This window comes from Chiloscyllium plagiosum, chromosome 14 (assembly GCF_004010195.1).
Source record: "Chiloscyllium plagiosum isolate BGI_BamShark_2017 chromosome 14, ASM401019v2, whole genome shotgun sequence".
Taxonomy (NCBI): Eukaryota; Metazoa; Chordata; class Chondrichthyes; order Orectolobiformes; family Hemiscylliidae; genus Chiloscyllium; species Chiloscyllium plagiosum.
The window spans coordinates 16,389,195-16,402,749 of record NC_057723.1 but is presented as its reverse complement, the minus strand read 5'-3'; the positions used below and the strand labels follow the sequence as shown (position 1 = coordinate 16,402,749).

Genomic DNA, 13,555 nt, shown 5'->3' with positions numbered 1-13,555 from the left:
TTAAAATCTAGTAGTCCACCTAGCTATCTTACTTTGAGTGATTTTCACTGTACACATACTGATACAAATTGCAAAGTTATGGTCTGGGGCTGCCTGCTTAAGAATGTTTTGAGTAGTCTGGCTTAGTCCATAACAACAAGAAGTAGCCAGATTTGGAGATTGAAGAATCAGCAAAAAAACAAGCACCCATTTTAACAAGGCAGTCATCCTCCATAAAGGAGATTTGTGAGGTCAAAAGACAGGAGTAGGATAACAAAGTTTCTTTTCATATGGTCTTAGTGCTTACAATTGTGCTGAAGTCATTCGCTGCAATCTTCAGCCAGAGGTATTGAGTGGATGATCCATTTCGGCGTCCTCCACTGCTCATCAGCATTGCAGATACCAGTCTTCAGCCAATTTGATTCACTCCATCTGATATCAGGGAATAGTTGCAGGCATTTGATATTGCAAAGGCCATGGGCCCGAACAATGTTCCAGTATTTGTACTGAAGACTTATGCTCCAGAACTTAATGTAGCTCTACCCAAGCTGCTCCAGAACAGCTACAACACTGGCATCTATCTGACAATGTGAACATTACCCAGGTATTCCTGTACACAAAACGCAGGACAGAACCAATGCCAGACAATTACTCCTCCATAAGTCTACTTTTGACCATCACCAAAGTGGTGGAAGGTGTCATCAACAGTGCTATCAAGCAGCACCTGCTCAGCAATAACTGGTCAGTGATGTTTAGTTTGAGTTCTGCCAGTGCCACTCAGCTCCTGACTTCTTCACAGCCTTGGTTCAAAGATGGACAGAAGAGCTGAATTCCAGAGATGAGGTGAGATTACCCTTGACAGTAAGGGTGGAATTGACTGTGAAGCATCAAGGAAACTGAGAAAAACAGAAGGGAATGAAATCCAGGGGAGAACTCTTGACTGGTTAGACTCATACCTGGAACAAAGGAAGATGGCTATGGTTGATAGGGGGCAGTCATCTCAGCTCCATGATATCTTTGTGGGAGTTCCTCAGGGACCACGTCCATGTAGAAGGACACAGACAGCAGATACATGGGAACATTAGCACCTGTATATTCCCCTCTAAGCCACTTGCCATCTTGTATCGCCATTCCTTCAATATCAGGGTCAAAATCCTGGAATTCCCTCCTGAGTGATTTTGTGGGCCTACCAACAGCACATGAACTGCACCAGTTCAAGGAGACTGCTCACTACTGGATTTTGTTTTTGTTCATTTGTGTGACATGGATGTCGCTAGCTGACTAGCATTTATTGCCTGTCCCTAGTTGCAGTAATATACCTTCTCAGGGGCCCATAGGAACAGGCAATAAAACTGGCTCAACTGGCAGCGTCCATGTCCCACAGGTGAATATAAAACATCATGGCTTATATCATGATATCCCAATAGGCAATCTGAGATGTAGGCCCCAAGAACTCCCTCAGACTCTACTGGATTTGATCACACACTTTGTTTACATCCCCCATACAACCATACATTTAACTGAGTTAACTGACCCTCTGAAGCCAAGCTTGGAGGTAGCAAAAGGTATGAATAATTGTTTTAGCACAAGATGAGCTGAGGCAGTGTTTGACATTGTGTGATTTTACAAGTTAAAGGCCGTAAACACATCAAGAAGGTCTTATAATGTCAGTCACATAATTGACTGCCCATTTGTCACCTCTTCAGCACTTCACTTCCAATGACTACAATGGAATTCAGAGAAAGAGGTTAAACAAGCTATAAACTCACAATGATCCATATTACATTACCACATGGTGTCAAAATCTAATCTGGGAGGAAGTAAGGACTGCAGATGCTGGACCCTCCAACCACACGGCATCAACGTTGATTTCACCACCTTCCTCATCTCCCCTCCCCCCACCTTATCCCAGATCCAACCCTCCAGTACGGCACCGACCTCTTTAACTGTTCAACCTGCCTGTCTTCCTTCCCACCTATCCGCTCCACCCTCCACTCCGACCTATCACCATCAACCCCCCCACCTTCATCCACCTATTGCTTTCCAAGATACCTTCCCACCCAGCCCCACCCCTTCCTATTTATCTCTCAGCCCCCTTGGGTGCCCTCCTCCCCAACATTCCTGATGAAGAGTTTATGCCCAAAATGTTGACTGTCCTGCTCTTCAGATACTGTCTGACCTGCTGTGCTTTTCCAATGCTACACATTTTGACTCAAAATCTAATCTGATGAGTGACAATAATGACATCAATGGAATTGGACTGTCTGCCCTAGGGAGGGATAAGAAAATAAATGATTTCAATAATAAAAACCTGTGGATATATCCAAATGTTGGACAGCACTGACTATGCTCATTTAAGCTTTCAAATAGGGCAGAGAACAATGATTACTGCAACAATACAAAACCCAAATCCACACAAAAGAATGATGCTGCTCATGCCACACATACACAGAGGTGTATTGTGCTGCAGCCAAAGTGCATGTATTCAGATATGTAATTAACAAAATGAATGTAACAGTACAATTCCAACAAAGACGCTTTTTTTTTAATTGCTGCCTAAGATAAATTGCCCTGCAGTGTTGTAGATACTTACACACTCATGTAATTGTTTAATTAGGGTGGTATCAGCCTCGTACAAATGATCTCATCACTGAATTATACATTACAAGGAAGCAAGAGAACAGGAGAGACTGAAATTATAGCTCTCTCTGTGAATTAGTTCTAGATTCTAGGCAGATTGTGGCCATTTCTTTATCGGGTGTTTCTGCAGTTACATTACGAATGGAGGAACTCCACAATAAGTTCAGTAATAAGTGTGAACCCAAGCCCAGGAAAGTTAGATTCCGGATCTCCTCCTCTTACAGTGGTCGTGTGCTAAAGCAGGTTTATGAGGATGGGTCAGAGTCAGAAGAACCTGAGGAAGACGGTCAACGTGGGTCATTGAAAACAAGATTGAGTGAGAGATTTGAAATCGGCCGAGCTATGGCACAAGAACACTGGGACACAGCTTACCCTTCTTCAACACGTTTATTAGCACAGAGAATAAATGTGTTCAGAGATGGAAATAGGTACAGTATGACAGGTGAACAGAACCTATTCACTGACCTGACTGAAAACCGTTCCAAGGTAAGTCATTCATTACACTTTGACTCTATCAATTTATTGATTTGAATTTGATGCATCCTTTAAAGCACATTTTAAACTAGAATACACAAGAAGCAGTTACATTGCAGTTTTTGGAAGACAAAGTATGCACTATCACGAGACTTTCTGTTGTTTAAATGGGACATCATTTCAACAACCAAGCTAATGAGATTGTTCAGGCAGGATGTGTGGAGGTAGTACCCAGACAAATATGTGTGGTTCTGGTTCTCTAGCCGAAGGGTGATTAAACTAGCCATGGAGAGAATGCAGTAGAGATTCAGGCTGATCCCTGGGATAGTAGGATTGTACTATGTTGAGAGATTGAGGAGACTGTGTTCTTAGGAATTGAGAATAATAAGAGGTGATCTCATGGAAACTTATAACATTCTTCTAAGGCTTAGACAGAGTCAGTACACAAAGAATATTGCCACTGGCTGTGGTGGCCAGAACCAGGAGACAGTCTTAGAATTAAAGGGAAACCATTTAGGACTGAGATGAGGAGAAACTTCTTCACTCATATTGTGGTGAATTTTTGGAATTCTCTGACCCAGATAGAGGTGAAAGCCAGTCATTGAGAAAGTTTACAACAGAAATTAATAGGTTTCTAGTCCGTAATGACGTCAAGTGATATGGGGATAACACGGGAATATGGCAATGAGGTAGCCATGACCTAGAATAGCAAAGCGGGCTCAAGGGAATGAATGGCCTGAATCTCTGCTCCAAAGATCCCCACTTCCTGAATCTATGGCTGTTGTCTACTGGATTATCATACAGATAATTCTCTACTAATTGGTAAGTAATCAATTTCATATTTTGTACAATGTTGAATTAAAACTAATCGGCCTATAGTTCTCATGTTGGCTGATTTCTACTCTGCTCGGAACATCCAGTGATCATCAATCCCACTTAATGACTGTTGGTGTCATACCAATCTCTTATGTTAATTTCTGAGCTCTGTAACAAATACCTTCCATTCCTGATATGTATGTTATTCACACTTATATGGATCATGAGCACAAAATCTTTTCATGTAGCCTTCAGAAGCTCTTCTATTATTCTCTCAATGTGCATTCCTCCATTTCAGAATGATAACACACTTTTAGGTTTCTGTCGAGAGTCGAGAGTCTGGAAAAGCACAGCAGATCAGGCAGCATCTGAGGAGCAGGAGAGTCGATGTTTCGGGCATAAGTCCTTCCAGCTCATGCCCAAAAGTTTGATTCTCCTGGTCCTCAGATGTTGCTCTGATCTCCAGCATCCTCACTTTCTCCTACCTTCAGATTACTGCCTTGGAAAGTACATGGCTATCCAGTTTCCCATACAGCTACAATAGCTTTAAGTTTCTCAGTCTAATAAATAGACTGCAAGTAAGTGCACACTGTAAAAGTGTGAAGTGATGCATTTTTGTTGGAAGAAAATTGAAAGATAATACAAAATAGGGGTGTAGAGGAGCAGAGGGACCTGGATGTATATATGCACATATAATTGAAGGTGGCAGGGCAGGCAGAGAGAGCAGTAAGTAAAGCATCTTTGGCTTTATTAATAGGAGTATATAGGACAAGGGCAAGAAGTTGATGTTGAATTTATATAAGCACTTGTTAAACCTCAGCTGGAGTATTGTTCACAGTTCTGGGTGCCACATTATAATAGGAATGTGTGTGTGTTGGAGAGAGTACAGAAGTGATTTGTAAGGCTGGTTCCATGGATGAGATACTTCAGGTATGAGGGTAGATTAAAGAAGTTGTAACTGATCCCCCTGGAGAGAAGAAGGCTAAGGGGACATCTGATTGACTTTTTCAAAATCATGAGCAGGATAGAGTAGATAAAGATAAACTGTTCCCGATCGTAAAAGGAACAAGGTCAAGAGAACATAGATTTAAAGTGATCTTCAAAAAAAACAAGAGTGAAGTACAGCGAAACTTTTTCACATTTAGTGAATAGTTAAAGTATGGAATGCACTGCCTGGAACTGAGGTGGAAGGTTGTTCAATTGAGGTATGCAAGAGGGAATTGGAAGATTATTCAGGTTAAAAAACATAATGTGGAACGATATGGCAAAAATGCAGGGAACTACCACATGGAAATGATGCTCATTCAATATCAATGCAGGCACGATGGATCAAATAGCCTTCTTCTATGTCATAATATTTTTGTGATTTTGTTACCCTCTTTGTTTCATGATGTGATTGGGACATGGATCATTCTCATTGCCTGATCCTTTTGTTTCACCATTCGTGGCTGCCCTTTTATCCACCTTGGCCTTCCACACATTTTAGATTAGATTCACTACAGCGTGGAAACAGGTCCTTCGGCCCAACCAGTCCACACTGACCCTCCAAAGAGTAACCCATCCAGACCCATTTCACTCTGACTAATGCACTTAACACTACGGGCAATTTAGCACGGCCAATTCACCTGACCTGCACATCTTTGGACTGTGGGAGGAAACCGGAGCACCAGGAGGAAACCCACGCAGACACGGGGAGAATGTGCAAACTCCACACTGACAGTCATCCAAGACTGGAATCGAACCTGGGATCTTGGTGCTGAGAGGCTGCAACAAATTAAATTTAAAAATTCCAACAATTTCAACATTAAAATTTTCAGTTGACCCAGCACTTCTACCATCCTTTGCGTATACTCCTAATAGACTTGGCCCTAATTTTTAGGTTGTGTTCACTATTAAATTTACAGCAAACAGTAATAACTTCTCACTAATATCTTGGTGACTTTGATTAAGACATCACTTAATCATCAAAGTTACAGGTAATACAACCTCAGTTTATCCTTGTAATCTTTGTCTTGGAATCAGTGGATAATTCTGGTAAATTTAAATTGCATTCAATCCAAGATCAATCCAAGATTTTTCCTAGGGTGCACTATCCACAATTGCTGAAGTATTTTAAGTGTGGCCTATTGTATGGGGTGTAGGAATTTGAAAGGGTTAATGTTGTAAAGTGCTTTAAGCACCCCCCTCAATGATATGTCATCGGGAACAGCTTAGGACCTGAGTGGAAGGAGAGCGGCCATCTTGGTCTTTCTCGTAGCCTCTATGACAATATCAATCACAGCAGTGTAGCTTGTACATCATTGCTATTGTGCAATGAACCACATCTTGTTTAAAATAAGAGCCTATTCTCATTAGATTACCAAATGGTTTTATCCAACACTCTAGACCAAGGGTGCCCTGTAAGTTGAGAGTGTGTTGCTGGAAAAGCACAGCATCTGAGGAGCAGGGAAATCGGCATTTCGTGCTGGAGCCCTTCATCACAAAATCTGATTCCGGCCCGAAACGTCGATTTTCCTGCTCCTTGGATTTTGCCTGACCTGCTGTGCTTTTCCAGCAATATACTCTCAGCTCTGATCTCCAGCATCTGCAGACCTCACTGTCTCCTAGGTGCCCTGTAAGTCCCTACCAGGAAAGAGGATGGTGTCAGTTTCTCACTGATAGCTCAGACAATATAGTGAGGATTCATCTCACAACATGGTCTAACCAGAGCTTTTGTATAGCTGAAAAATGATTTTTATACCCTTGTATTTTAGTGCTCTCTATATAAAGGTCAGTATTCTATTGGCTTGTTTAAGTTAGTTTTTGTTCTTGTCCATGACATTTTAACGATCTATGTACATGGACTCAGAGGCAGTCAATATCCATTTGAATTTTATTACCCTGTAAAATGTTCTGAGGAGCCTCTTTTTATGTAATGAGTTCTGAAAAATAACTTGTTGCTGTCAACCAAAGTCAACTAAACTGTATTAAAGATTATTCTTACAGATATAGCCTGAAAATTACAATGATCATGTGAATACTTTGAGAATTTATTTTAAATTCACTGTTATTTCGATAATGGCAATAAATTACAATATTGGTTATAAATGGATTCACATCTCCACTAAAAAAGTGGAGAGAGGAACTTGATACCAGAGCATTAAACATGATAGTAACTTTCAGTTCTGGTTTTTATTTCTAAAATAAAGTATGCTAATGCATCATTTTTGACAATGGTTCGGTCTTTACTTTTAGCTATCGAGTTAATATATAATTAATATTCATGTAACTTTAGCAACATAGCATGCTTTTCAGTTGAAAGCACCTCACTTACAATCTTACATTAATAAAATATTGCCGGTGATAGTGCAGTATCTGTATAAGTTACACAGCATATCTCTGCATTCGTAGTCATCAACAATACTGAATTTCGGAAAAATTATCATCTATACAAGTAACCTGAGGATCATAAAAGCACCGCTGACTCAGAGAAAGCTCATAAGTAAACTTTTCCAAACTCAGCTGATCTCTGAAAATACAGCAAACCTGGCTGAAGAAAGCAGTGAGAAGCAGTTAAGGACAGCTGAGGTACTGTATACAACTTTCCTAATTTAAATTAAGGAACGTCTTAAGATAAATTATTCGGTGAATTAACAAAACATAAAAGAGCCTTTTAAAATAATTTTGATGTTCAAAAGCTTGAAATATTTTTAAAAATCACACAACACCAGGTTATAGTCCAACAGGTTTAATTGGAAGCACACTAGCTTTCGGAGCGTCGCTCCTTCATCAGGTGACAATCACCTGATGAAGGATCGTCGCTCCGAAAGCTAGTGTGCTTCCAATTAAACCTGTTGGACTATAACCTGGTGTTGTGTGATTTTTAACTTTGTACACCCCAGTCCAACACCGGCATCTCCGAATCTTGAAATATTTTGATTGTATCAACATTGATGTCAGTTTTGTTATCTTACATTATATATGTTTAATATGCTTACTCTACTTATCTATGCTACTTAACCCTGTGATCTGCCTGTATTGCTCGCAAGACAAAGCCTTGTGCCTTGGTACACAAGACAATCAATTCAATTCAATTCAATTCAATTCAATTCAATTCAATTCAATTCAATACTTGTTGAGGATATTGATCCATCTGGATTAATTGATTCTTGTTTGACCCTTCTCTCTGGGCATTAGAATTACAATCTTATAAATTGAAACACCATTTGCTGGTCATTTAATTGAAATGGATTAGATCCCTCAATTTGCAGTAAGTTATTAAAAGTACTGACGAGTGATAATTTTATTAGGGTTGGATACCGGCTTCTCATGAAAGATTGATCATTTTGTGACAAATGCCTCAATATTTACCTTCTTGTTCATTGTCAGCTGCCAATTTGGTTGATTCCAAAGTTGATCCTCTCATTCTGTTTCAGCCGTGACTGTTTCCGCAAAACAGATTTATATGTAAAACAGAAGTTAATTTTCATCATAATATTGAATCAGAAAGGTTAGGATTTTAAACAGCCTAAGTCACTGTATAATTCTGTCTCAGAACTTACAAAGTGTGATGCTAGGTCTTTTTGTTTGTGTTTTGTGAAAAAAAATTAAGAATAAGCCATCCCAAAGTTAGGATAAATATATTTTGTTTTTGTTTGTCTGTTATAGAGTCATAGAGGTGTACAGCATGGAAACAGACCCTTCGGTCCAACCCGTCCATACCGATCAGATATCCCAATCCAATCTAGTCCCACCTGCCAGCACCCGGCCCATATCCCTCCAAACCTTTCCTATTCATATACCAATCCAAATGCCTCTTAATTGTTGCAATTGTACTAGCCTCTACCAAATCCTCTGGCAGCTCATTCCATACACGTACCACCCTCTTCGTGAAAAAGTTGCCCCTTAGGTCTCTTTTATATCTTTCCCCTCTCACCCTAAACCTATGCCCTCTAGTTCTGAACTCCCCGACCCCAGGGAAAAGACTTTGTCCATTTATCCTATCCATAAATGAAAGCATACCAAATGCCTTCTTCATTATCCTATCTACCTGCGACTCCACTTTCAAGGAGCGAGGAACCTGCACTCCAAAGTCTCTTTGTTCAGAAACACTCCCTAGGACCTTACCATTAAGTGTATAAGTCCTGCTAAGATTTGCTTTCCCAAAATGCAGCACCTTACATTTATCTGAATTAACTCCAGCTGCCACTTCTCAGCCCATTGGCCCATCTGGTCCAGATCCTGTTGTAATCTGAGGTAACCCTCTTCACTGTCCACTACACCTCCAATTTTGGTGTCATCTGCAAACTTACGAACTGTACTTCTTATGCTCGGATCCAAATCATTTATGTAAATGACAAAAAGCAGAAGGCCCAGCACCGACCCTTGTGGCCCTCCACTGGTCACAGGCCTCCAGTCTGAAAAACAACCCTCCACCACCACCCTCTGTCTTTTACCTTTGAGCCAGTTCTATATCCAAATGGCTAGTTCTCCCTGTATTCTATGAGATCTAACTGTGCTAATCAGTATCCCATGGGGAACCTTGTCGAATGTCTTACTGAAGTCCATATAGATCACATCTACTGCTCTGCCCTCATCAATCTTCTTCGTTACTTCTTCAAAAAATTAATCAAGTTGTGTTCTATTTATTTTTATTTAGTAACTAACCTCCATTGGCCTAAAGTAAAAATCACCAATATTGAACAGTGGCTCATAGGATAAGTTACTTTCACCACCTCATCTTTAAGGAGATAAACACTAATTAGGTTTGACTTTAAAAACAAGGAGTAGCATACATACAATAGTCATCACAGTTTTAAAACACATCACAATTAATTACATATTGGTTGCTGCTCTTCAGGAAAAGCATGCACCCATTTTGGGAATAAGAAGATCCCATTGGCAACAATTTAGTCAATGGCAAATCAATCCTCAGTCTCACTGATTGAAGTAGGAATGTTGTCTTGGATAGCTGCAGATTCTTTGTTCATTGCACAATGTTATCTTTAATTTCCCACTGAACCAATGAAACTGGTCATTAGGATCTCAATTAATATTTTTACTGTATGTTCAAGTCATGGACTTGGACTTAAATTCACTGTCTTGTGACTCACATCAAGAGTGATACCAACTAATCCAAGTTGGGGCCGGTCTTCTTGCAGGGAAGAAGGCTGAGAGGAGATTTGATAGAGGATTTCAAAATCATGAACAGACAGGATAGAGTAGATAGAAAGAAGCTGCTCCCACTTATAAAAGAAAAAAAAGAGGGATAAGATTTAAAATGTTGTGCAAGGGTGATGTGGGGAAAAAAACTGCACACAGAAAGTAGTTAGGGTATGGAATGCGCTGGCTGGAAATGTGGTGGACGCACATTCAATCCTGGCATTTAAGAGGGCAATCAATGGTGTTTGGGCAGAAATGCTCTGCAGAGCTATGTGGAAAAGGTAGGAAATTGGCATTAGCTACTAGGACTGGTGCAAACACAATGGGTCAAATCGCCTTCTGCATCATTACAATTCCGTAGTTCTGTGCAATTAATGCATCAATACCTCAAATAAACAGAATTAACAATACAAACAACATAAATCAAATTGTTAAAGTTACAATCCTGGTGACATGCAAATACAACTTATCATTACTAATATACATCAAAATAAATAAAACAAAACATCATATTGAAATTTATAGCACATAGGATAGTAACTTCCCCATTATATCACTTTGCTACAATAATCTATGGCAAATCTCATTCCTCTGTGTTTGTTCTTCCTATTATTTTTTACCTTGTTTACTTAAAATGGTTAGAGGATGCCTCAAGCTCTCCTGTGAAAAAAACATTCATGGTCCATCAACTTTCTACGGAAAGAAATTTCATCTAACTCCACTCCTTAACCTCTTAGGGATGATTTAAACCAATGGCTTCTTTTCATCAACTCTCATATAAGGAGAAATAATCAGTTCATCAAAATGCTTCATAATTTTAATAGCTTTTATTATATATTGCTTTTTTTTCTGTTCCAATAGATATAATGTCAGTATCACATGCCAGTTCTCAAAGCTAATTTCTTGATCTAAGTATCATCCCGCTCAATCTACATTGAATAATCCCAGAACTCCAATACTCAGGGATTGGAATATCTGACATTAGTGATCTGATTTCTGTCAGAAGTTAAGACATTTAAGATATCACACAGGATTCTCCTAACCTAACTTCAGGAGAACTTGAATGGAAGCCCTAGAGAAATGGGTATAAATAACTAATCTGTTTTACAATGATAGACAGTTCATTGTTCAGTTGCTGAATTGACACGTAGTGAATCCGTGGTGGGATATCACTTAGTGCTGTTCTTATATTTGAGGTCGAGATCTAGTCCAATACAGCAAAGTGTTAAGCTAACCAGATAAATTATAATGAGGAAATGATGCCATTAATGTGGAGTTTGTTAGTGGACGTTTCTTTTCTCTTGAATGTTATCTCTAAGGTTTCTGCTGAATTTCCACTGATGTTATGGTAGGAGAATTAGGCAAATCTGTTGAGATTGCAGAATCACATAGAAAGATGTGTTGTGACTTATTGAAACAGAAAATACTAGAAATAGCAGCAGGTCAGGCACTATCTGTGGAGAAAGAGTTTATATTTAAGGTTTCTGACATTTCATTGGCTATTTAATATTGAAGAAAGTTGGCTTTCAAGGAATGTATTACAGAAGTTAAACAGCAAATGAAATGAAAATGCTGTGTCATCATATAGTGAAGAAATATGTGCTTCCCCACATGGAAGAAGCAAAGATGGGAAGGAGAAATGTTTTTGAGTAATTCTGAGTAACAAGAAGTGCAGTAGTATTTCTAGAAGCATTACAAAAAGGTCTTCTTTCTAGTGTTTTATTCAATGTATGGTAATGGCATAGAGAGACATAGAAGAACAGGATGCAGAAAAGATTTACAAGGATGTTGCCAGGGTTGGAGGGTTTGATATAGGGAGGGGCTGAACATGTTGAGGCTATTTCCCTGCAGTGTCAAAGGCTGAGGAGTGAACTTATAGAGGTTTATAAAATCATGAAGGGCTTAGATAAGATGAATAGCCAAGGTCTTTTTCACAGGGTAGGGGAGTCCAAAACTGTGGGCATTGGTTTAAGGTGAGAGGTGAAAGATTGAGAAGGGACCTATTGGGCAACATTTTCATGCAGAGGATGGTTTCCAGTGTGGAATGAGCTACTAGAAGAAGTGCTGGAGGCTGGTACAATTACAACATTTAACAGATATCTGGATAGATATATGAATAGGGAGAGTTAAGAGGGATACGGACAAAGTGCTGGCAAATGGGACTAGATTAATTTAGGATATCTGGTCGGCATGGACAAGTTGGACTGAAGGTTGTTTCTATGCTGTACATCTCTTTGACTCTACAAGAAGAAGTGCAAAGCACTTAAACATATTGAAAGGTTAACTGTATGCAACAAAATATCTGTCTGTGACTAATTCCTGACCTAAATCTATTTCAGGAAGGTGGGTTGGAGCCTACATGTCTGCAGTGCGATGGGGCAGGATCTGTACCCTGCTCTTTGTGCCATGGAAGCAAACTCTCAATGTTTGCCAACCGATTCAAAGAGTCATTCCGAGCCATACGGTGCCCAGGATGTAATGAGAATGGAGTGCAGCCATGTCAGAGCTGTGCTGATTGAAAGCCTTAAAACTCACAATATATTGTTTAATATCATACAACCTGAATTTACGTATGAATTTAAATGCAGTTCCATACAAACAACTTTGCTGGAAAGTGTAGACTTATTCAAGGAGTGGGGTGTGGATGATGCGCTGTTAGCAGAGGAGGGGGCATTGGGTTGTGGTTGGAACAATGAACCTTTATGATGCAGCTGGATGGACATCTTGAAGATGCCAAGGGACAGGGAACAGTCTATACAATGGACTTTGAAACATAGGCCTCCGCTGACCAGAGGCAGTTCCATCTCAGTTTATATATATATATATCCATCTAACTTTTTTTCGATCTGTTTATCTATCTATCAATATAACTCTGGGGTGTTGATAGTATTGATAGAAAGTGAGGATTGCTAATTATTCCAGTTGATGACATAAAGGTGCATGTGTAAATGGAACAGAGTGATCGTCCTATTGTTTTTATGTTTAAGATTGCATTAGTGATAAAATAAAAAAATTGTAAAAATGACGAATTTTGTTGTGTCTAATCATGTTCTTTATGGTATAATCTTGTACATTGGTTATATCTTCAAATGGTTTATGGAAGACTTGTCAGTGCAAATGCCAAATGACAAATAATGTCACAGATGTTGCAATATTTTAGGATGACATGTTTTCAGACACGTTGGTGAAGTTATAATAATGAATATTATTACATTCAACACATACTCAATTAAGCCTCTATTGAATGTATAATTCTAGCACAAACATCTATCAGTGATAATTTTACAGATTGCAGAGTGGAGCAGCCAGTGATAGCGTTGTATCACTTTGCAATGAATCCTATTGATTCTTGGAGTCATAAAAACCAAAGGATAGAAAAAGTCCCTTTGGTCCATCATGTCTGTGCCAGCCAAAAACAACCACCTTGCTGTTTGATCTATGAAACTTCTAAATTGTGTTCCTCTGGTAAAGAAACCACTTCATTAACCAATCACAGAAACGAGGT

General features: G+C 39.4%; 1 protein-coding gene across 1 annotated transcript; it reads left to right on the top strand.

Annotated features, from left to right (window-relative positions):
- The first annotated feature begins 2,669 nt into the window (after positions 1 to 2,669).
- On the top strand, positions 2,670 to 13,042 carry LOC122556895 (glutaredoxin domain-containing cysteine-rich protein 2). The gene is made up of 3 exons (XM_043704154.1): positions 2,670 to 3,105; positions 7,300 to 7,476; positions 12,390 to 13,042. Exons 1-3 carry the CDS (start codon positions 2,761 to 2,763, stop codon positions 12,567 to 12,569), a joined length of 702 nt encoding a protein of 233 aa, XP_043560089.1. The 5' UTR covers positions 2,670 to 2,760; the 3' UTR covers positions 12,570 to 13,042.
- Positions 13,043 to 13,555: the final 513 nt, after the last annotated feature.

Bases quoted from the DNA above. Each gene is read 5' to 3' on its own strand.
- LOC122556895 (XM_043704154.1), top strand. From the start codon at position 2,761: ATGGAGGAACTCCACAATAAGTTCAGTAATAAGTGTGAACCCAAGCCC. The intron at 3,106-7,299 runs GTAAGTCATTCA...CTGCATTCGTAG, and splicing joins TGACTGAAAACCGTTCCAAG to TCATCAACAATACTGAATTT. The intron at 7,477-12,389 runs GTACTGTATACA...AATCTATTTCAG, and splicing joins AGCAGTTAAGGACAGCTGAG to GAAGGTGGGTTGGAGCCTAC.